This window comes from Mytilus trossulus, chromosome 4, assembly GCF_036588685.1.
Source record: "Mytilus trossulus isolate FHL-02 chromosome 4, PNRI_Mtr1.1.1.hap1, whole genome shotgun sequence".
Taxonomy (NCBI): domain Eukaryota; kingdom Metazoa; phylum Mollusca; class Bivalvia; order Mytilida; family Mytilidae; genus Mytilus; species Mytilus trossulus.
In genome coordinates, this window is record NC_086376.1 from 57,521,200 (window position 1) to 57,546,079 (window position 24,880).

At 31.1% G+C, this 24,880-nt stretch overlaps 1 protein-coding gene across 9 annotated transcripts in view; it reads right to left on the bottom strand.

Moving 5' to 3' along the window:
* LOC134715609 (dedicator of cytokinesis protein 1-like) overlaps positions 1 to 24,869 on the bottom strand; it is a 78,508-nt gene extending 53,639 nt beyond the window's left edge. For 7 of the 9 annotated variants that reach the window (XR_010106773.1, XR_010106774.1, XR_010106777.1 and 4 more), the window contains exons 1-19: positions 24,717 to 24,869; positions 19,558 to 19,641; positions 16,819 to 16,915; positions 16,171 to 16,276; positions 14,670 to 14,759; positions 13,936 to 13,991; positions 13,463 to 13,550; positions 12,655 to 12,690; positions 12,465 to 12,497; positions 10,554 to 10,702; positions 6,619 to 6,700; positions 6,067 to 6,130; positions 5,317 to 5,388; positions 4,736 to 4,811; positions 4,349 to 4,469; positions 3,366 to 3,447; positions 1,731 to 1,855; positions 830 to 928; positions 347 to 422 (exon numbers count right to left, since the gene is read on the bottom strand). Coding sequence is in view for 1 of the 9 variants with exons in the window: in XM_063577902.1 (XP_063433972.1) it covers positions 347 to 422; positions 830 to 928; positions 1,731 to 1,855; positions 3,366 to 3,447; positions 4,349 to 4,469; positions 4,736 to 4,811; positions 5,317 to 5,388; positions 6,067 to 6,130; positions 6,619 to 6,700; positions 10,554 to 10,702; positions 12,465 to 12,497; positions 12,655 to 12,690; positions 13,463 to 13,550; positions 13,936 to 13,991; positions 14,670 to 14,759; positions 16,171 to 16,276; positions 16,819 to 16,915; positions 19,558 to 19,641; positions 24,717 to 24,762 (1,582 nt within the window). In the remaining 8 variants the exon portion in view is untranslated. The remainder of the gene's footprint in view (positions 1 to 346; positions 423 to 829; positions 929 to 1,730; positions 1,856 to 3,365; positions 3,448 to 4,348; positions 4,470 to 4,735; positions 4,812 to 5,316; positions 5,389 to 6,066; positions 6,131 to 6,618; positions 6,701 to 10,553; positions 10,703 to 12,464; positions 12,498 to 12,654; positions 12,691 to 13,462; positions 13,551 to 13,935; positions 13,992 to 14,669; positions 14,760 to 16,170; positions 16,277 to 16,818; positions 16,916 to 19,557; positions 19,642 to 24,716) is intronic. The other 2 variants (XR_010106778.1, XR_010106776.1) reach the window with 1 other exon arrangement.
* Positions 24,870 to 24,880: the final 11 nt, after the last annotated feature.

A 24,880-nucleotide genomic window follows, 5' to 3' on the forward strand; every position in this document is an offset into this window, starting at 1 on the left:
AAAGTTATGATCAACTCTACTGGCAATAATGGAATATCTTATACCAAAACAAGAATGTGTGCTCAGTTCACGAATGCCCCACTCGCATAATCATTTTCTATGTTCAGTGGACCGTGAAATTGGGGTAAAATCTCTAATTTGGCATTAAAATTAGAAAGATCATATCATAGGCAACATGTGTACTAAGTTTGAAGTCGATTGGACTTCAACTTCATCAAAAACTACCTTGACCAAAAACTTTAACCTGAGGCGGGACAGAAGGACGGACAAACAGACGGACGAATGGACGCACAGACCAGAAAAAATAATGTCCCTCTACTATCGTAGGTGGGCATAAAAATCTTACTTTCACTGGAAGACCTGTGTTTAAATAAAAACTTCAGATGAAGACCTTTAAACTCCTCCTCTGTTGATATGGCAATCTACAAAATAAAGGTATATAAATAATAGATTACATATTCTGTCTGAGGCTTCTCTAATAGACTATTTTCCTTTACAGACTTTAAATTCCAGAGTACATAGTTTTTAACAGGTTACCTTCTCTTTCAAAGGACATTCCAGTACCCAGTCAAGTAAGAGCAACTAAAAGAAATAAAATCTAGCTTACAATCTGTGCAATTAATGGGAAAAGAGACATATGTTCAGTGGTTGTCGTCTGTTTATGTCTTTCATAAGTGTTTCTCGTTTTTAGTTTTTATATAGATTAATGGATGGTTTTCCCGTTTGAATGGTTTTACACTAGTAATTTTTGGGGCCCTTTATAGCTTGCTACATTGCTCTTCGTATTAAATGAGGAACATCCATAGTACATTTGCAAACAAGTTATTACCTTTATAGTTTCAAACCATTTAGGCTTATCTTCATGATAGAACACCAATGATCTGTACTCATTTGTCATATCATTCCCACAGCCATAACTTATAACATCCTGAAATATATATATATATATCCATTATTTGTAAACTTGCCAGGTGAGCACATACAACTGATACAAATAATCCCCATCCTAGTTCCTAAGGATTAATGACTCTTTTTTAACAACTATTCATATGACAAGTAGTATGTTATAACAAATCTTATCCTGGAGTAAAGTAAAGCATATAACTTCCAACATTTCTGCATGGCTTTATTTCTATTCTTTATATCTTTTTAAGATATCTCTCATTATTTTATTTATGCCCTTTTAAAGTCATATGAAACGAGTGACTGGTGAAAAATAATGGTTATCCAATTCTTGAACCAATGCATGTATATATCATAAACTTAGTCTTCTGTGCACAACTTTATCATTTTTTACACCAACATATCATATAATCGTCATTTTTTTTGTTTCTCTCTGGCTGTTATGATGTAAATATATGGCAGCTTATTATTTGTAATGTTTTGAAGCCGTAGTTTATCGATTGTCACCTTAAAGTAAACAATCAACAAAGAAGAATGGATATTGAGCACTATACAAATACAGTAACACAGTAATAAAAGTGGACAAATAGACACTGTAAATGTAAATAAATAAAGAAATGGGTTTCTACAAATTAATTAGGAGTTGATTAAGTCAACATCTAATTAATATCTTTAGTCATAATAAAATTTCCTTTAAAACCGGACAAAAAGCAGGTGTTTGTTAAAATAAGGCAAAAACAAAGGGATTTGAGACTTTTCCCTCTTTCAGTTTTTTTGAAAAGCCAAAACAAGTATTACTAGTACTTATTTGTTCAATGAAAACAAACCTTTAATGGTTCTCCTTGTTTATTGCACACTAACACAGTTACTTCCACATTTTTGTCAGCTGTTTTAGAACCTCTGGTAAACTCTCCTTGTTTGATAGTTACATAAATATCATTCCTAACATCTCCTGTAATGGTTAAACATAATCTTTGCTATTTTCAGGTTTTCATAGAAAATGAAACATGTGAGGCTAACACCACCATGAAAACTGTCCACAGCCACAATTCATCCAAAATTCTCCCTTCTGAAGAATACTTCATAAGGTGCTATATATATTGTATCCATAAATTGTAGTCCCTTACAATATATATCCAGAGACATTTCTTGATAGGAAAGAATAATGTATTTAAAAAGTTGAAAGATGAAGCCTTAACTATAAAATAAATATTCAACGGTCAACCTACATGTATTAATGCTATAACGAGTTATAATCTATTCCAACAATTAGCTAGTAATGAATACAAACTCTCTGGCCATGTCGATAAAAAAAATCACATATATAAAAATAAAATAATTACATTTTTTTTTCTTTTACTTGCAACTAACTTCCATTAGATATAACCACTTTTTTCTTTATAAAAGCAATTAAATATCACCACTGAACTTTAAAATAAAAAGTGCAAAAGCAAGCAAGACAAATGTGAGCATATTTTTCAATTGTCTTCAAAAAGATAAAAGCCTTCCTAAAGAGTGATAATCTAAAAAAAATAACTACATGTACATGATGTAGACACAAACAGAACTCAAAATCTCAAAGAAGTTCTAAATAAAGGTCAAATTTGTTTTTTTAAAGTGTCTGCCGAAATTCTGAATCCACTGTCATTTATCATTGAAGTTGAATACCACGATGGAAAGAATAAAATCATAACAAATGTTGAAAAAATTGTCCATAAACAAAAATAATATATAAAGTATCAATAAAAGAAATGAAATTTTGAGTTCCACACTTAAAAGTCAGTAAAATTAATCAAATAAAAGTGAAAACATGTAAAGCCAACAGTTATTTCCCCTTACCTACCACTGTTCCATGGCAAGCGATAAATAAATGATTATAGTTTAAATATAATAATATTGTCTAAAATATGTACTATTCAAAACTGCTTCATTTGAGGCTGATCTTTGTAGTAACTATCAAATTATATAAAACTCTTTCTATATGCTTGAAATTAAAACTTCAAATTATCAACACTCAGATAAATATGAGAATCTTGACAGTATCAATGGTTATTAGTTTATATATTGACCTAAAAAAAAATGATGAATTAGTTGTAGTAGTAATCATTAATTTTGATTTCAGTAACATTCATTTCCCAAAGATATGATTACCTTGCATACTAAATCTACGATTTTTTCTAACCAATATACTACCCAGTGCTGAAAAAATTCATGTTTTCCAAAAATTCAGATTCTATTTAGATTATCTGCTTGATATGCTACATCTATGGTAGATGAAAAAATAATCTTAAATAATTTTAGGAGAGAAAAATACATTTTTATTGAAAATGATATATAATTTAAGATATTTAGAATTTCATAAAATATGGCTTTTGGTTTACCAAAATTCATCAAATATGTCTGAATCAATTTTATCATATGAATATCTAGTTCTGGCTGCTGTCAAATTAAAGAAAACTAACCTGGCATGATAACCTCTGGGAATCCCATCTTTCTTGATACTGTAGTTGCCATGGTGACTAAATGTGGATGTTCTTCTCTTGCCTGAAAAAGACCAAAATAAAGTTTCTGTCAATGCTAGCAATTGATTCTCCTGAGTCACACTTTACTACAAATATTGCAGGTCAAATGATTCATATACAATGTATAAAACAATAATTTAACTGTATAACATTACACATTGAATAAAATGTATGACCGCTTTAAGTGCTTCAATGGTTTGAAAGACCATCAAACAAAAAAAAGGTCAAACTGTCCAAATAAATGAAATCACAGTCTATAATCCATCTTACCAAATTTCTGTAGGTATATTTTTTAATTTTGATAAACCTTACGTTTATGTTCATTTCAAACACATTCTTATTTATATTCATTTGAATGCATTTGTGAAAAAAGGGCCAGTAGTTCTGAATTGTCCAAAGGTATTATATCTTTTTCAAACTTTATTCTTACATTGGACTTGCAATGCCGTCATCACAATCCAAGACTGTCGAAAACACTTCAGAATAAAAAAAAAATTGTGGATAAATACCTTTCTGCTAAAAGACTTCAACAAATTAAATGTGTTATCAGTTATATATTTAGAAATAAGGGAAAAAATCAAATTAACCATATGTCATACAACTTGACATTAAGTAAATTTGATGTTGTATTAACTAAAAATAAAATACTTTGCAATTTGTGTGGTTGATCATTTGATCATTTCCATGATAATAGAGTTTGGTATTTTATATATAAGTTGTCTTTCGGTATCAATTTTGAGTCACTTGTATTTCTTATGTCCATCTGAATTATATATTCACAGGTAACAGCTGTGAAAAGTGTTATCAAAATATGGTACCTGACTTAATTTCATATTTTGAATAGTGTTAACTCCTAAGCAGTATCAAACAAAGGTTGTACACTTCTTTACACTTGAAATCTCCCGTGAATAACAACTGCATACCTGCTTGAGGTCTCCCATCATGATTTTAAGTGAAACCCATAGTCCTTGACCTTTGTGGTTGATTTCTTTAGCTGAGACAACTTTCTTGATTAAAGATTCCATGAACTCTTCCCCACTTGGTCTAAACAACAAGATTAAGAAAAGTACTCTTGATATTACGATACACATATTTTTCCAGTATTTAAGACAACACTTTTATTGAACATAATTTATTGATTCAAGAAAATAGAGAAAAAAATGTATGACTTAAATATATGCATGTTTTTTCCCCTTCAGTAATGATACAAAAAAGGTATGTTTTGATAACCAAAAAAACTAAAACTTCTCATTTTGATATGAAATCTATTTAGCTAAGACATAATGAATCTCTTTAGCTTTTTAACTTACTGTTGGAATGGAATAAACTGTTGCATATCTTCATTAACTTCTTTCAGACCCTGTAATATGTCTGTTATTTCTGTGGCTAAAAATATATAAATTATACCTTTTATCAAATCTCAACATTTAAATTATATAACAATACAAGCAAAAGTGAATATTAAATCATGTGGATTATAAGTCATCATATCAAAATTAATCATTCTTACAAAAGCGGTTTTCAATTTGCAAATTTAAAATTTAATGATTTTAAGGTATATTTCAAAAGCATACACAAAAACATTGTGAGAAGCTTAAAACATCATAAACATGAAAAAAATAACCAATAATTAGACATAATTTATTTTGTTTGATGTACAAACAACTAATTACCCATAATCCTGAAGCAGTGAGTTGCAGCATAATGATCATTAACACATGGGACTTCAAAAATCTGCATAATTCAACTATTCACATAGAAAACTTCAACAAAAAACTACATGATTCAACATTTCCAAGAACCTCTGCAAATAAAATGCCATATGATATTGTACCACCTTTATTACAACCACTCTTATTTCCTACTGTGTGGAATCAGAAATTTGGCTTACCTGCCACTCCAAATGGACGTCTTAAGCATTTGGTCTGTTTCTTATCATTGACATCATTTGGATCCATTACACCTGTAAGAAGCATTAACTATAGCGTGTTAATAAAGCTAGAAAATTATACAACCCTTCAAAAAGTGCAATAATTAAGATTCTGATTACTAGCCGGCTCAAATTCATGGCTACAAAATCGTTTTTTTATTGAATTTAGACTATCATCAAGTAGGAGGAACAGCAAGTACTAGTTAGCTCAAAATGAGAATTGCATGATATTTCCAGTAGGGTGACATGTGTTTCTTACCACTTCTGCTAAGGTAACTGATACAGAATCCAACTAAGCTTGTGGATATTTATTTAGTACAAATTATCATATACTCATCAAACATTCACATGTTAATCCTTAGCTTATACGAGTAAATTAATTTTAGATTTTAAATTAATTATCATTTGTTACATGTGATCACATGTACTACATCTCAATGTATGGTTCATAAGTGTGATTCATAAGTGTTTTTCGTTTTTTATATAGATTAGACCGTTGGTTTTCTCATTTGAATGGTTTTACACTAGTCATTTTTGGGGCCCTTTATAGCTTGCTATTCTGAGTGAGACAAGGCTCAGCCGCTCTGTGTTGAAGACTGTACTTTGACCTATAATGGTTTACTTTTACAAATTGTGACTTCGATGGAAAGTTGTCTCATTGGCACTCATACTACATCTTCTTAAATATATGATCTGAAAAACCAAACATACCAACTCTAACCACTTGAATGACTAGGAATACTTTTTCTCTTTGCCTATCCTTAATACCAAGGTCCTACAAAATCAAATAATTCAAGTGATAATGATGTATATCTTGTTTTCAATTACTGTGGATTCATTTATTTTCGTGGATATCAATTTTCGTGGATTGCTGAAAACTTGCATATTCATGGATATTTGATTTCGTGGTATTTTTAACCACTGTATACAAAGCCTGTTAAAAATATGCTATTTGTTGTACATTTGAATTCGTGGTTCACCAGTACCCACGAATTCCATGAAAATTGGTATCCAACGAATAATAATGAATCCACAGTAGACAAATAAATAATCTCAACATGGCAGTTTTCCAGACTTTACATCATGACATGAATTGTTCTTTGAAAAAAAACATAATTATCATTCCTTATTTCTAGCTTATGTTTAAATCAAGTGATTATTACCTATCTCTTATATGAATATATAGATGATAAGATGAAAAATTTCAAAAACATCATTGTATCCTATTCAAATATTAGATTAGCTAATCAATTCTAAACTTACAGTAAAGACAACTTTAAAGTTATTCAGGTTGTCTATATCTTTTGGAACACCTTCTTTACCCCATTTTACAACATAGTTTTCACTGTAATTAAAACATTAAATATAGTTAAATGCAGGTTTTGAAATACTGTCATTATGCATTCAGCAACATTTTCTTTTTCTTTTGGCAACTTCATATTGTGTCATCAGTATTAATACTACCATTTCTATTACATTTATTCTGGTTAACACTCTGGTACAGTCGATTCCACTTAATTGCATACCGCTTAATAGCATAATTCGGTTAATTGCATACTTTTCTCCTGCACAAAACCATTTCCCATTCACCTAATGTTAAATTGTCCGGTTATATGCATAGCCTTACAAGTGGCATTTCGGTTTATTGCATAGAAAATAATCGCCAGCTAGATATGCTCAGTTAAAACTGACGAGATTTTTGACCGGAAACGGCAATTTGGTAAGTATATTTTTCTTGAATGCATCATAATTTTCATTATTATTTCACATTTACTTGTGTGTTATTCAAATAAAGTTTTAAAACAGTATCTTTCGTGTTTATATGATTATAGAAAAGGCCTCGATGTGTACACAGGTAAAGTTTCCCATATTCTATTTTAAACCTCGAGGTCATAAAAATGTCAATCAGCTGATTGTTGTAAAAACACAACCATTCTATGATCTTCTATCTCAAAAGGTGTTAATTATTGATTGGATTTCAAACATTGTTCATAGATTATATTTTGGGTGAATTTTTAAAACATTAACGCCTGCTAATTATCGATCATTATCCAATGTGTAATTTCGTAATTCAGCTTGGGTGATCTACATTTATGTTAAATATTACAGGGCATTTATATATGGTTGAAGAATTTTATACATCAATCTTTCCTTTTTAATATTTTTCTAAAAGAAAATTAACTTCTGATTATTATATTTTCTCACTTTCAACACTCGTGTCCAGCAAATAACCCGTGCATGGCCCCATCACCTGTTAACTGCTTTGCATAAACAAAACTAGCGGTGTTAAAGTAACAGTGTCACATCACTGTGTAATTGGTAAATACTGAATATCAAAGGCAGTTCATTACACAATTATTGTTTACAATGATTATAAACTGTGTAGTATTGTTAAACAGTTTGTTTTAAACAAAGCGTAACAATTTAATTTGTACATCCGGGTCATAGAAACAAATCTATTTTTAGAACAATTTTATTATCGTATCTCAGCTGAGACTACTATAACACTGTGTTATAGTAGTCTTAGATCTCAGGTAAAGGAAAAGTCGGTACATAAATAAACAAAAACAAAATGTGTTTATAAACTTTATTGAAAGAATACACAATGAAATAAAATGTATGACAGTAGAGAAATAACTTTTATTAGAATAAATAAGCATTCATTATGTTGTAAGTGGACTATGGACGTACATCTTTCTTCTTTGCTGATCTGTACTATCGATGTCATTTGACTCCGTAATTTGTCATTTCGGATATAAGCATACTCCGCTATATTGCATAATTTCGTCTGACAAATAGGCTATGCAAATAACCGGAATGTACTGTATAACCGTCTGAGTGTAAACCCAAAAAAAGACCAGTGAGAAAAATGTCATTTAATATTCAAATTAACATTGAAATATTTAACTTATTTCAAATTCAAATTTACGCCTTTATTATGCTTATTATGAATGTATTTTTAAATGGAACAGTCCTACCTTTTTCAGTTATAAATATAACTGGAATTCTTTTAAAATCAAAATATAACTGGAATTCTTTTAGAATCAATTTTAACAAGAGGTTCTCAAGAGCCTGAATCGCTCACCTTAATTCTTTTGGTTAAATCTCTCATCAATGATTATTTTGGCTTTTCAATTTATTTAAATGTTTTTTGGATCGTCCTATTTTCTTCAAAAGCCAAAAATAATAATCATTTTCTCCTATGTTCTATTTTAGCCATAGTAGCTATGTTTCTTGACATACAAGGAAATAAAATATAAAATTTATACTAAATACTCTGAAACTCATTTAGCCTAAGTTTGGCTGAAATTGATAAAGCAGTTTCAAAGGAGAAGATTTTTAAAAGTAAGTCAACATGATGAACAAATTGCGAAAAAAGTCCTTAAACTTAAAGGGCAATAACTCCTTAAGGGGTCAATTGACAATTTTGGTCAAATTGACTTGATTGAAGATCTTACTTTGCTGAACATCATTGCTGTTTACAGTTTATTTCTATCTATAATTATATTCAAGATAATAAACAAAAACAGCAAAATTTCCTTAAAATTATCAATTCAGGGGCAGCAACCCAACAACAGGTTGTCTGATTCATCTGAAAATTTCAGGGCAGATACATTGTAGATCTTGACCTGAAAAACATATAACCCCAGGTCAGATTTGCTCTAAATGCTTTGGTTTTTGAGTTTTAAGCCAAAAACTGCATTTGACTCCTATGTTCTATTTTTAGCAATGGCGACCATGTTTGTTGATAGATCATAATTTCAGATACAATTTACAAACTAGATACCCTAAGAAACATTCAGTTAAAGTTTGGAAGTATTTGGCCAAGTAGTTTCAGAGGAGAAGAATTTTGTAAAAGATTTTTAAGATTTACGAAAAATGGTTAAAAATTGACTATAAAGGGCAATAACTCCTAAAGGGGTCAACTGGCCATTTCCGTCATTTGACTTATTTGTAAATCTTACTTTGCTGAACATTATTGCTGTTTACAGTTTATCTCTATCTATAATAATATTCAAGATAATAACCAAAAACAGCAAAATTTCCTTAAAATTATCAATTCAGGGGCAGCAACCCAACAACAGGTTGTCTGATTCATCTGAAAATTTCAGGGCAGATAGATCTTGACCTGATAAACAATATAGCCCCAGGTCAGATTTGCTCTAAATGCTTTGGTTTTTGAGTTATAAGCCAAAAACTGCATTTGACCCCTATGTTCTATTTTTAGCAATGGCGATGTTTGTTGATAGATCATAACTTCGGATACAATTTACAAACTAGATACCCTAAGGAACATTCAGTTAAAGTTTGAAAAGTATTTTGCCAAGTAGTTTCAGAGGAGAAGATTTTTGTAAAAGATTACTAAGATTTACAAAAAATGGTTAAAAATTGACTATAAAGGGCAATAACTCCTAAAGGGGTCAACTGACCATTTCCGTCATGTTGACTTATTTGTAAATCTTACTTTGCTAAACATTATTCCTGTTTAAAGTTTATCTCTATCTATAATAATATTCAAGATAATAACCAAAAACAGCAAAATTTCCTTAAAATTACCAATTCAGGGGCAGCAACCCAACAACGGGTTGTCTGATTCATCTGAAAATTTCAGGGCAGATAGATCTTGACCTGATAAACAATATTACCCCTGTCAGATTGCTCTAAATGCTTTGGTTTTTGAGTTATAAGCCAAAAACTGCATTTGACCCCTATGTTCTATTTTTAGCAATGGCGACCATGTTTGTTGATAGATCATAACTTCGGATACAATTTACAAACTAGATACCCTAAGGAACATTCAGTTAAAGTTTGAAAGTATTTGGCCCAGTAGTTTCAGAGGAGAAGATTCTTGAAATAGTTTACGACGACAGACGACGACAGACGACGGACGACGACGGACGCCAAGTGATGGCATAAGCTCACTTGTCCCTTCGGGACAGGTGAGCTAAAAAAATATACCTTTCACAAGTTATACACATTGAATACACATATAACATTATCATTTCATTTTTTCTTTACATTCTCATTGTGAAATTATATTCTCTTCGCACCACAAATCTAATTATGGAAAGCAGTATAACATCAATGTGCATCATTACCAAAGACAAAGCACCAATTTCACTGTTGCTCCAAAAAGAACATTAAAGAAGGAGTTGAGAACCAATCTTAAAATACCTTAACATGAAGATTTTACGAACCTGATAAATTTCCCCAGCTTAGCATCATAAAGACTCATCAACAAATCAGCATCTTCACCTATTCTGCAAACAAAGTTCCTTAACATAACATAAATGTTAAATGTCTGTGGCCAATTCATACTAGTCAATTCATCTTTAGTTTTGTCAATCTGCAAAAACACAACAAAGAATAAAGAAATTTGAAAACATCTATACAACTTTGAATATCATTTAATACATACAATTTTACTTGTCTTGAAATAAGAAATTAAAATTAAACAGAAAAAGACAATATTCTTTACTGCAAATTTATCATGTATCAAGCTTCTCACTTAATTTCATTTGTCTAAAACTCTCAAATGATAAATAATGTATAACCAAGCTACAATATCTTTCCTCAAAACTTAGCGACCTTGATGAGAATACGCAGAAATTAACAACAGAAACTGAAAGAGTTGGAATGAAACTTAACCTAAAGAGTGTAAAACTATGAAATCCAAGCATACAAAGAGTAAACAGTCGATAATACTATACAACTAGAAAGTAGAAGATAAAGACAAGTTCACATACCTGGGAGCTGTCATAAACAAAGAGGGTGGAGGAAGTAGCAACATCAAGAACAGAATACAGAAAGCAAGAGGGACATTTAATCACCTAAGAAATATATGGAATGCAAGAGGAATTAGCTGAAAAACAAAAATACACCTGTATAAATCACTAGTTCGACCTGTATTATTGTGTGGATGTGAAACATGGAAACTCACAAACCTTGAAGAAAAGAAACTTAATACTGTAGAACACCAATGCCTAAAAAAGATCCTAAAAATAAGATGGCAAAGCAAAACATCAAACAAAACAATAAACAAAATTGCTAACACCAGAAACATCAGTTGTGAAATCAGGAGACGGTGGACATGGATAGGACACATATTAAGGATGTTCGCTGCTCAGTTTCAAAATAAATAACTTTTCATAAAACAATAAAATTGAGAAAGGAAATGGTGAATATGTCAAAGCGACAACCACCCAACCATAGAGCAAACAACACAGCCGAATGCAACCAATGGGTCTTCAATGTAGCGAGCATTCCCGCACCCGTAGTTGTCCTTCAGCTGGCCCCTAAAAATATGCATAATAGTACAGTGATAATGGACGTCAGACGGCGTCATACTAAACTCCGAATTATACAGTATGCATTGATAGGGAATAAATTGAGGAATAAAAAAAACAAAAAAAATATAGGGGTCAATGTGCTTGTTTTCGAGATATTATCCATTGGAATTTTGGCGGGGAAATGTTCTCTCTTGATTTTTCATAGCTTTATCATTGACCAGTTAAAGTTCTTATAAAGTACTATTAAAAATAAATTAAATTTTATAAGACTTTTACAAATGACTTATAATTATATATTTAAAAGATTTATTAAAAGAAAAATGGGGGTTTATGGGGAAATTTTTTAAGGCATTCAAATGGATAAAACCAGAGGATTCTGAAAATCTGACAAAAATTCCAAAACATGACAAGCAGACATCCTTAAGGCATTAAAGAAGAGACAACAACAGCTATGTAGCACTACAATGGGCACCTGACGGGAAAAGAACTAGAGGAAGGCCAAACACTACATGGAGAAGAACAGCAGAGAGAGAAAGGAACCAACAAGGATGGACAAGTTGGAACGTAGCCAGAACAGTGGCAAAAGATAGAAAAGGGTGAATATCAGCATGGAGGCCTTATGTGACTTCTGGCGCGGAGGGAATTAAGGTTAAGGTAAGGAAACTATATTATAAAACAGATATTTTCCCTCTGGATAATTATATCAGCTTGTTTTTCAAAGTTAACATTTAGTTTCATATATAAAGCTGTTATGATCAGTATATATCTTGTATCAAAGCTTCAACACAATTAAGCATATATAATTAAATATATAAATACTTTTTCTCTTTGCGTGTCCTTAATACCAAGCTCCTACAATATCAAATATTTCCAAGTTAAGTGGTGTACAAATATTTCAATATAAGTGTCATCTTATTCTCCTATACAATATATATTTATGGAAATAGCCATTATAAAACCATATCATACAGCTTTTAATTATACTTTAATAAATAAAAAAATATCAAACCTGTTCTGACTTTATTCTTTCTGAGGCTTCTTCATGCTAAAATACAGACGACAAAATTAGCACTTGGGAATATGTGTATTGAAAATCATAATATGTTGACTAGACAGTAATACTTAATGGTTTTACATTGTATTCATTCTATACATTAAAGCCAGGAGCCTGTTAATCAGTGATTGTCGTTTGTGTTTTCATAATTTTTTTGTTTATTTTTTTTAACATAAATTAGGCCTTTGGTTACTCGTTTGAATTGTTTTATATTTGTCATTTCCAGGGAATTTAATTGCTGACTATGAGGTATGGACTTTGCTTTTTACTGAACGTCGTACAATGACCTTTAGTTGTTAATTTCTGTGTCATTTTGGTCTCTTGTGGAGAGATGTCTCATTGACAATCATACCATATCCTTTTTTATATGTATTTTTTTTCCAAATGGCAACATCAAATTTTTAACATAAATAGTAAATCCATTACATCCTCTGATAAGAACTATGTTGGTCAAACAATTTAAATAAATAATTGCTTATACAGAATAAAATCTTCAACGTAAACTTATCAATTTTCTGAAACTTATTCTAAAAGGCTGTTACTAATCTAGATTTTAGATCATGCTCAATCTTCTTAATTTCGAAATATTCAACTTTTTAGGGTAATGCAAGTTTGGGACTATGAAACACAACATCCTTTGTGAATCACAGGTAAAATGTCTACTCAAATGCAATAGTTTTGAAGGTTTTACTTTTAAATCAGTAAACTTAAGTAAATTTCAATACTTGAAAATAACATGTGTTCATCCCAGAAAGCATCTTACCTGTCTAAACAACTGTATTGTACTGGTTACGTCAGGATCCAAGACACTACCGAGTTCATCTCTAACAACCAAGTCTAATCCTAATAAGCTGATCAAATAATAATAGCCAAGATAAGTACATCATTTAAATTAATTTACAATTAAGAAAAGTTTCCTTAATTCAGAACTTAAATATTTTATTGTTACTGTGGATTCATTTATTAAGGGTACTAATTTTCATGGTTTGAGGAAAAATTGATTTTTTGTACATATTTGATTTCAAGGTTTTGCCAATGTGTGCATACATATATATATAAATAATATTTTGTTGAAAATTTGTTAAATCTAAATTTGTGGTTTGTCTTTACCCCAAAAAACAATAATAAAATGTTTCAACATTTTGTGAACACTGTCTCAAACAGTCAAGATGGTGATAAAATCGAAAGGTTGGTCATTTATTTTAAAACATTTCTTTTAAGACTATATAAACTTACGCATTTCCTAAATCTATTTTTGTTGCAATTTTCTGCTGAATGTCTCTTAGTTCTTCCTGGAAAAACAAATTGTATTGCACTTTATTAGTTATACATCTGACCAATGAACACTGTACTATGTGCCATATTAACAGTCATGTTTCAATTTGACTATGCCAAATAAAATAACCTTTACATAATTTTTAAAATACCCTTCTACTCACAACTACCTTTAATATATATATCCAATTTATTACCACTGCAACATGTACTGCATGTAACACAATCCTTTACTATGGATATTATGTGTAGTTTGCAGCTTGATGAATTAATGAATGAATTTGATTATGTTGATATCACATTAACGTAATGATCAATCTACTGGCATCAACCTTAATTTCAACCTTACAAGGCTAAACAGAACTATAAAATTTCGATGACATTGGATTGGATGGATTTACAGGCTAAAGAATATATGACTCCTGTTGTTGCATCGATCCTTGCAACTAAAAACCACTTTTCTCATGTAAAATATTACCCATAACCTCAAATATATTTCAAATTTCTCATCACCAGAAAAATTCATCATAATACAGATGATTTCAGCTAAACTTTAATTGCTGATTTGAAAATTATGTCTGCTTTCAAACACCAAAAGGAGATAGTTTTATCGTATTGTAAAAATTAATGGTACATCTCCCTTAAGAAATCAAATGTTTATAAGAAGAAATAAATTAAAAATTTTAAATATTTACCGCCGTAAGTTTTCTCGACATAATTTTTCTCCTTTGATCGATTAGTTCTTGCATCATGTCTTGAACAGACATAAGTTCGGGTCTTCTCTCCTGAAAAATATTAAAAATACAATTGTAATCTGTTGAACTTTGAAATAACCAATTGTACCAGTTTCTGTTAAATTTATTTTAGACTCTGAACCTTCTATAGTCTGATGTATTGCATAGACATCTGGTTTTTTTTTTTTAAATTGTATAATGTTACCTCTTGGTGTCTTTTGGTTATATGTGTTGTTGAGTTGTTGAATCATTTCATTCATGTTTTTTAGTTTTGTCTGGATGCTGTCTCAAAGAAATATACTTTTCACCTCCATTTATCAAATCACATTTTTATTCAGTAGCAGAATTAAAATAGGTTTTATATGACTAGAAAGTTACAAAGATAAATTGCTATTCAATATTCTTTCTTATGTGTGTCTTGAATATGCATAAAATTTCCCAGTATCAGAAAACATAGAGTAGGTATTTGACAGACCTATAAGTTGTTTACACATTAAAACCTATTGCTGTAAAGCTGCTGACCAATTAAAATGTATGAAGTCATTCATTCTGTTGATTAGTACTGGAGAATTGTTCAAGCACAAATAATTTTGAATTCATTCCAGCATGTCCATAATAATTATAAAGTTCACTGCATGGGCAAACATGATGCAAGTGTCTGCTCACATCATACAAGTAATCACTTTCAAACTGCTGACCAACCAGTCATTCTGGTGTGATGGAAATATTTCTTGAAGGAAGACGGATGGACGGACATTGTTAATGCCAAATAACCTCCAGTCCAAGAGTGGACGTATTGAACCTTTTTGTAACATGTAGGTTAAAAAAGTTGTTTACAATTTTAGAAGATTAAGAAATAAATTTAAATTCAACTTTTCCCTTCTCGTGATCGTATAATTGTAGAATGCGTTGTGTTATGAAGTAATAAAAAGACGTCTTTACAAATGGATGATTTAATGCTGAAAATACAATGACATTGACACATAGCAACCATGACGTTACAAATAGCGCTTAAGCGTATAGGTACATGTATGAATCGAGTTGCGATTGAAAATTGTTCTCAATTATAATTACAGTCTCTGATTGCAGTTTTGTAAACGAACACTCCTTCTAAGTATTTGAGATTCATGACTGTCATTAGAATTTATCTCTAGTGGGTACAATTTGACGATTGGTCTATTCTAAGTCCGAATTTTGTGCGCATTATTGATGATCTCACCAAACCGTCTCCACCACGCACAAGGTCCTCGTCTTGTGATTTTCTATATTTATCCTCAACACCCTCTCCCCCAATCAAATTATTTTTCATACGAGTTCATATGCATAATTATGATTTGACATCAATTTGCATGTTATATATGATGTTTAAGTATAAAGAAAATCAATATATTGTTCAAGATAATCTTGTCTAAATCAAAATGTAGGATCATCATCAGAAAACTGAATGAATTGAAATAATTACCACAAAAAGCTGCTTCCATATGTTGTGCCATTCTCGAAGTACAGTTGTAATCTCTTGAATGAGTGGCAGCTCTAGTGTAGTAATCCTTCCTGATAAATCTAAGGAACTAAGTAAAAAAAAAAGAAAAGAAAAGAATACAATTAATACTATTTCTACAAATTTCTTACATGTATCTGTATCGAAACAATATCCATACTTAAATTAACATCTCTTTAAAAAAATAAAACACAACCTTAATTTATAGAAAAAGGCCTACAATCAATAGCCAAGATGTTATCTTAATGCTTACCCTTTACTCTGATCATTCTCCTTATTAACTTTTTAGGACCCTTTTTCTCAAAATAAAAATTTGGTTAAACTATTGCAAACATCAGTTTGCCTAGCTTTATTGGAAGGCCAAGTTTGAAATACAAAACAGTCATTTCCTTAATGCATTTTTTCTAAGATCTCAAAGGGAGATTATACACATTTTTCAAATAAAAACTTGTGACATGTCAATATGAAATATAGTTTTTGCACATTGTTTCTTCATTGTTGTAATAAATAATTAATATTTAAGCTTGTTTTTTGGTATGTTATCCTTTAAGTCATTTGCTTAATTTGATAAATTTTTCAGCTAACAATACAATTTTCAAACTTGTGTCCTACCCTGTTTTTTTTATGCCTATTTCTTTAAGACGAACAAATTTCTTAGGAAAGATTCCCTTCTTAGTTTTGTCCTTTGAAAGTTGACCTCTGTACCACTCTGAAATATAAACATATAAATATTATATAATTTAACACTTTTGAAAACAAATTGTTATTATACTCATGAATCTTATTTCTTTTACATAAAAGCAAGTGTGAAGAAATGTAAGGCTCAGAGATCAACAATGCATTATTTCACATAATTCATATTAACTAGAGGCTCTAAAGAGCCTGTGTCGCTCACCTTGGTCTATGTGAATATTAAACAAAGGATGCAGATGGATTCATAACAAAGTTGTGTTTTGGTGATGGTGATGTGTTTGTATATCTTAATTTACTGAACCTTCTAGCTGCTTACAATTATCAATATCTATAATAAACTTGGCCCAGCAGTTTCAGAGGAGAAGATTTTTGTAAAATATTACTAAGATTTACAAAAAAATGGTTAAAACTTGACTGTAAAGGGCAATAACTCCTAAAGGGGTCAAACGACCATTTGGGTCATGTTGACTTATTTGTAAATCTTACTTTGCTGAACATTATTGCTGTGTACAGTTGATCTCTATCTATAATAATATTCAAGATAATAACCAAAAACAGCAAAATTTCCTTAAAATAACCAATTCAGGGGCAGCAACCCAATAACAGGTTGTCCGATTCATCTGAAAATTTCAGGGCAGATATACGTTGTCCTGATGAACTATTTTGCCCATGTCAGATTTGCTCTAGATGCTTTGGTTTTTTAGTTATAAGCCAAAAACTGCATTTTACACCTATGTTCTATTTTTAGCTATGGCAGCCATCTTGGTTGATTGGGAGGGTCACGCCACACATTTTTTAAACTAGATACCCCAATGATGATTGTGGCCAAGTTTGGTTTAATTTGGACCAGTAGTTTCAGAGGAGAAGATTTTTGTAAAAGATTACAAAATTTACGAAAAATTGGTAAAAAATGACTATTAAGAGCAATAACTCCTTAAGGGGTCAACTGACCATTTTGATCATGTTGACTTATTTTTAGATCTTTCTTAGCTGAACATTATTGCTGTTTACAGTTTATCTCTATCTATAATAATTTTCAAGATAATGAGCAAAAATGGACAAAATTTCCTTAAAATTACCAATTCAGGGGCAGCAACCCAACAACAGGTTGTCCGATTCATCTGAAAATTTCAGGGCAGATAGATCTTGACCTGATTAACAATTTTACCAAATGTCAGATTTGCTCTAAATGCTTTGGTTTTTGAGTTATTAGCCAAAAACTGCATTTTACCCCTATGTTCTATTTTTAGCCATGGCGGCCATCTTGGTTGGTTTGGCGGGTCACGCCACACATTTTTTAAACTAGATACCCCAATGATGATTGTGGCCAAGTTTGGTTTAATTTGGCCCTGTAGTTTCAGAGGAGAAGATTTTTGTAAAAGTTAACGACGACGACGGACGACACCAGACAACGGACGCCAAGTGATGAGAAAAGCTCACTTGGCCCTTCGGGCCAGGTGAACTAAAAAGGGACATAGCTCCCAAAAGTTTTTCCTGTGTACTTTTTGATATTGCTAATTTAAGACTCTCACATAAATTTAACCAAAATTCACAAATAACTATATGGATCAGAGTAATTATAAGAAAAATGTGCAAACATGCAGACAGAAATAGCATTTCTATGTCCTGCCCTGGTTTGCATTGCTGCAGGGGAAATGGTAAATATTGAACCATAAAACTTCACCCTTTTCACAAAAAATGTAAGACAAAATAAAACACTCTTTTACATATGAATAGATATGTTTAATGTACAAGGTAAATAAAATCAAATAATTTGATGATATAGCAGATTTTTAGCTTAAAATCACCAAATTTATTGTTTCTGTGACAAACTAGATGTATTTCAACATTTGTTGACTAAACATCATAAGTTCCTTATTCAGACTTAGTCCAATTACAAGATATTGCAAACAACTTAAACAATAGGAAGTAAGAATGATATTCGTTTAAAGTACATGTATTATCAGATTTAACATCCTCAATTCTTAAGTACCATATTATATAATACTTAGTGAGGTTTATAAACATTTCATCATACATGTCTATAAACTTAAATTTTTGTACATGAGCACTAGATTATGGCTTAAGCCTGACAGATTTTCAATATCTATAAACTATTTCAAACTTAGTTTACATTGTTCAAAATCCAAAATTAAGGAGTGTTATACTTTAAATTTACCACATTTTCTTTGAGACAGAAAATGAAGAAATTGATATCAAATATAAATGTAAAACTTTATGACTGGTGTTTTTAATTTTGAAATTTGGTGATGAAGGAAGATCTCTGATAGTCTCCTTTTTAATAAATTCATTCACATTCTAGGTATATCATTTGAGTTGACATAGGATATTGAGTTGAAAAATGTCTTTTTCTGAGGACCAAACGTTTGACATTGATGTGACATTTGACATTGATGTGATGTTTCATCTTCTTTGTCCTTGTGTTGCTGTCTGGTCGAGGAAACCTTTATCTACTCTCATTCATATGAAAATATTTTTGATATCAGTTAGAAGTAAAGTCACAAGACACAAGCTGTTTCAGCTGTCAGATAGTACTTTCATTCAAATCAATTCTAAATTAGATTTACATTCCACTAAAAAGTTGCAATTTATAGCTTATGCAAATAACCAGTAACAGTATTTCTGAAGTAAACATACCATCTCCTTCTTCATAGATGAGTACCACATCTCCAATAAATAACTTCAAAAATCCTACTCTTTCAACTTTAAAATTGCATACAGCTAAAAAAAAAAGTAAAATAAATTTTCAAGTACAGTAAAATGAATTACTAATATTTGTAAAACATTGGCTTAATGTTCAGTACAGAGACTCCTGTTATAATAGTCTCAGATGTATACCGGTATACATGTATAATAGTCTCAGATGTATACCGGTATACATGTGTATGTGCAGTTTCATATGAAGCAAATGGTAGTCTGAGGAAATATAAATATCTATTAGTATAAATACTTATTATACATGAAATAAATGAGAATACAACTTAAAAAAAAGTTTTTTTTTATATAACCATACATTTAAACCCTTGACAAATATCTAGATTTTTCTGATGATATGAAGGAATTGCACAATGTCAAATAAATCATGGTCCCTCATTTTTAGTCAACGTTGTTTCTGTATTACTTTTAATAAATCTCATATGGTCATGATGGCTAAACATTAAATTTTTCCTGCATTTAATTGCTGATAAGAGAAAACAATATAACTGCCTTCTTATCATACTGTGTACACTGTATGTGTTTAAAAGATTATGCAGCCTTCCTCATATACAGTTCCAAAACTTAATGAGGTCCAAATGTGATAACATTCTTTACTTATACATGTAACACATAAACCAACAAATATAATTTATTAAGGAAGTTAATATTCATTGTTTATCCTCAAATTGATTCAAATCAGGGAGATGGTTTAATTAACAGGAAACCTGCATGGTACTAACATTAGAACATACAGGAAGTTAATATCAATACCAAATATTGGACCTATACTTTGGTACTAAGCTAGTATTATAAACCCTGTAATATTTTGTAGGATAAGGAAGGGTGTTGTAGAAATCCTAATAAACAGATTTGTCCATTGTATACCTTTTGAAACTATCCCAATGCACACATATTTTGTACCATAATATTTTGTAGGAAAGTCAGAAGGTGTTGCTGCCTTTAAATGGGTCAATAAACAGCTTTGTCTACCTTTTGAACCTATCCAAACGCACATTTGTACCATAACATTTTGTAGGATAATCGGAGGGTGTTGCTGCCTTTAAATAGGTCAATAAACAGCTTTGTCTACCTTTTGAACCTATCCAAACGCACATTTGTACCATAACATTTTGTAGGATAATTGGAGGGTGTTGCTGCCTTTAAATAGGTCAATAAACAGCTTTGTCTACCTTTTGAACCTATCCAAACGCACATTTATCTTGTACCATAATATTTTGTAGGATGAGACAAAGCACATGCCATAATATTTGTCAGATGTTTGAATGTGATTTTTGAAAAGCTAGACCACTGTTTGAAAATTATGGAGTCAGAGTTGAATTATGCATGATATTTGCTAACACTTGTACCTGGTTCAAATTCAAACATTGCTGTAACTGTGAGCTGTAGTGATAATAAGTTCACAAGTACAATGTATATGTTGTGTATGTATGAATACTTGAAAGCAGCAAATATATAAAACCACTCTGTTCTAGCTTGATATATTAAAGGAAGCAGGGGTCCATATCTTTAAAATGGGGACTATTTTTACAACAGTAAACCAGATGCTCCCAGGGCGCAGCTTTATACCACCACAGAGGTCGAACCCTGAATAGTTGGGGCAAGAATGGACACAACATTCAAGCTTGATACAGCTCTGAATTTGGATTGTGATTAAATAGTTGACACAGCATACAAAAAATGTAGGTTTCTGACACAGAATGAATGTAATCTAATACACTTAAAAAATTTAAATTTTTACCTATTATGGTCCAATATCCAAAATCTAAATACATGGCCATGGATTGATTCAGCATACAGTTCAAAGAATCCAAAGAATTCAATTTTTGATGCAAACAAACAAAATTTAATTTTGGACTCTTTTGACCTCAATGTGGACCAATTTGATAACAGGGCCAAAAATCAAAAATCTAAATACATGGTTATTTAGGCCATAATAAATAATAGGTTTGTTTGCCCAAACGCTACCTACCCAAATTCTTTTATTGTCCTGATTTGAAGAAGTTATTTTTTAATCAAATAGGCATGAAGACTAATAAGCATCTGATACTTCAATTTCTTTTTTTGAAAAAAAAAAAGAAAATGCCTACCTACCTACCCACTGTCTCAACCTTTGGGTAGGGTTTGGGCGAACCAAAATATTTTTTAGTGTGGTCTTAGATTCAGCATATCAAAGAACCCCAAGAATTCAATTTTTGTTAAAATCAAACAAAATTAAATTTTGGACCCTTTCAACCTTAATGTAGACCAATTTAAAAACGGGACCAAAAACATAAAATCTAAAAACACAGTTAGATTTTGCATCTATCAAAGAACCCTGATAAATCGATTTTTAATTCGATTTTGTGAAATCAAACAAAGTTTAATTTTGGACCCTTTGGACCTCATGTGGACCAATTTAAAAACGGGGACCAAATTCCAAAAACATAATACATGGTTAGATTCAGCATATTTAAGAACCCCAAGAATTCAAGAATAAAACCCCATTGAAAGAAATAAGCAGTTTATACAAAGTATTAGAAAAGTATTGTTTTTGACCCCTAGTTCCTAAACAGGTTGGGCCATAACACCCAAAATCAACCTTCATTTTTTGGAATGGAACTTTGTGGTAGAATTTCAGAAAGATCCATACATTTACACACAAGTTATTGTCTGGAAACTAGAAAATTACTTATTTTGACACCTTTCGGGCCCCTTGTTCCTAAACTGTTGGAACCATAACCCCCAAAATCAATCCCAACCTTCTTTTTGTGGTTTTAAACCTTGTGTTTAAATTTCATAGAGATCCATTCACTTAAACTAAAGTTATTGTCCGGAAACTAAGTGTCTTCCGACGACGTGATACCAATATACGAGCGCAAAATTTGTTTGCTGTTGTATAAAAATGATCTTTTACATACTTATAGAGGCCTCCATCCCCTCATCTGTTTTTTTAACCAGTGACATGTGATTGGAGGATTCTGATACCTTCCTTATCTATCAAGGTTTCTTTTTACTCATGATCAATTGGCATTTTTCAAGGATAAACCATACTCAAAATAGGTAGATTTAAGTGTCTGTAGATATAATGATTTACTTTTATAAATTGTGATTTGGATAGAGTGTTGTCTCAATGGCACTCATACCGCATGAACATGAGGTACATCCTATACCCATAAACAAAATGCATTCCTATATATATATAGAAAAGTTCGAGACATACAATTTATTATAAAATTCTCACACATTTATTCAGTGCCAGTAATTTTCATGTTAGTTTTAAAAAAAGTATGTCCATTTTCATTAATAAAATATTAATTTAAATGTGAGAAAAAAACCAAGTAAGGATAACTCGTACATGAAAGTCTGTAACAAACTTTGGTGAACTTATTTACCCAGAAAATTTAACGTAAAAATGTCTCAGCTTCGAAACGAGCCATCAAACATATACATGTAATATCCAAATTTACAATATGGACTGAGCTACAGACAAAAAATGTTACCATTAGCGCCTGTGGAGAAACAACTGCACATATTCGATATTTCCCTAAGTGCAAAACAAATATGTATTTGGGTATGAAATTAACAAATACATGTATGTCATTTGTATGTTATTAATCTAAATATTTTTTATATAAAAAAACAATGAGTTCATGAGATACAGATGCTCGCTTGTATATATGAACATATTCAGAATAACTCAGAAATTTTCCATTAATTAATTATAAGCAACTAAGTGCACCATCCAATTCAAACTTAATCTGTGTTTGGTAATAAATTTTGTGTATATGTTTAATACCATTTGGTAGAGGCAAAGTAAAGTTAAGGTGCAGAAACAGCAAATTAATAATTTTTTTCTTTTTATAAAGGGACATAACTCGAGAAAGGAAATAATATGACACCACCAAAATTAAAACTAGATTTGCATTTTACAGAAATAAGGATTGTGTACAAGTTTGATAACATTTTGCTGAGGAAACAAAAGTAAGAGAACTGAAATCAATTTAAAAACATGCATACAGTAGGACAAGGGTGAACAGACAAGGGCAAACCTTGACGACCTCTTCGCCTAGTGCAGGGGCATGAACATTATAATTTAATACATATAAACCACAGGCACTCGTCTCAGAATTTTTTTCCCTATATACCTTTATATAACACAAGGTACTTAACTTTGAAAAATGTCATAGGGTGACGAAATTTCATTAAAAATGCTGTGTCTCGGCTGTCAACCCCACTAAAACTTGTTATGCCGTAAATCTAAATCGATTTATCTTCACAATGGAGTATAACACGCCTACTGTAGTTGTCGGAATCATCAGCAGAATTATCCTACACAAGTATGTCAATCGTAATTATTTCGTCAACCTACACAAAATTGACAGAATTGACCTATCAGAAACCGAGATAAACAAGGAAAAGTGACACGTTTATTGCCAATTCTTCAGCGGTTTGCAAAATTATTACGATTGACATACTTTGGTAGGATTGCTACGGATGATTTCGACAACAAATGTAGGCATGTTATACACCATTGTAAAGATAAATCAATTTAGATTTACGATATAACAAGTTTTAGTGGGGTTGACAGCCTATAAAGCGGCATATAACGGAACTTCGTCACCACCTGACATTTTTCTAAAATGCAAGTTAAGTACCTTGTTTTATATAAAGGTATATAGGGGGGGGGGGGGGGGGGGGGATCTGAGACAAGTGCCTGTGATGTAAACACAAATTAAGACTCTGCATGATTTTTCTGGGTCCTGACTGACAATTTTTAATATCTTATCTGAAACTAAAGAATTCATTTATTATGAATCATTTGCAAGCTTAGATCCATGGATCAGATGCAAGATTTGCCAGATTATTTTAAATTTAATTTATATTTATAATAAATATTAGAAAAATGATGTGCAGAGGGATTGCATGAAATGATATGCATTAACACGTGTTTAAGATAAGATATACCATGGTCAGAACAACAATGCCATTGCTAAGAGTAGTGTAACTGTGTCAATCCCATCATCAACCTCCTCAACATCACTTCCTTATCCATTTTCTACATTTTTTACTTAGTTTTTATGACAAATGTGGTTGCTTACCTATACCATGTTTTGATTTGCTATCAAATTTAACCCACTTGGTCATTTTTATGCTTATTCATGTCAGAAGATTAATCATAACTTAATTAAAAATTCCACTACACAAAATATAAAAGTGTACACAGACGATACTCGACTTCCATTCGTGTCACGTGATTCTACTT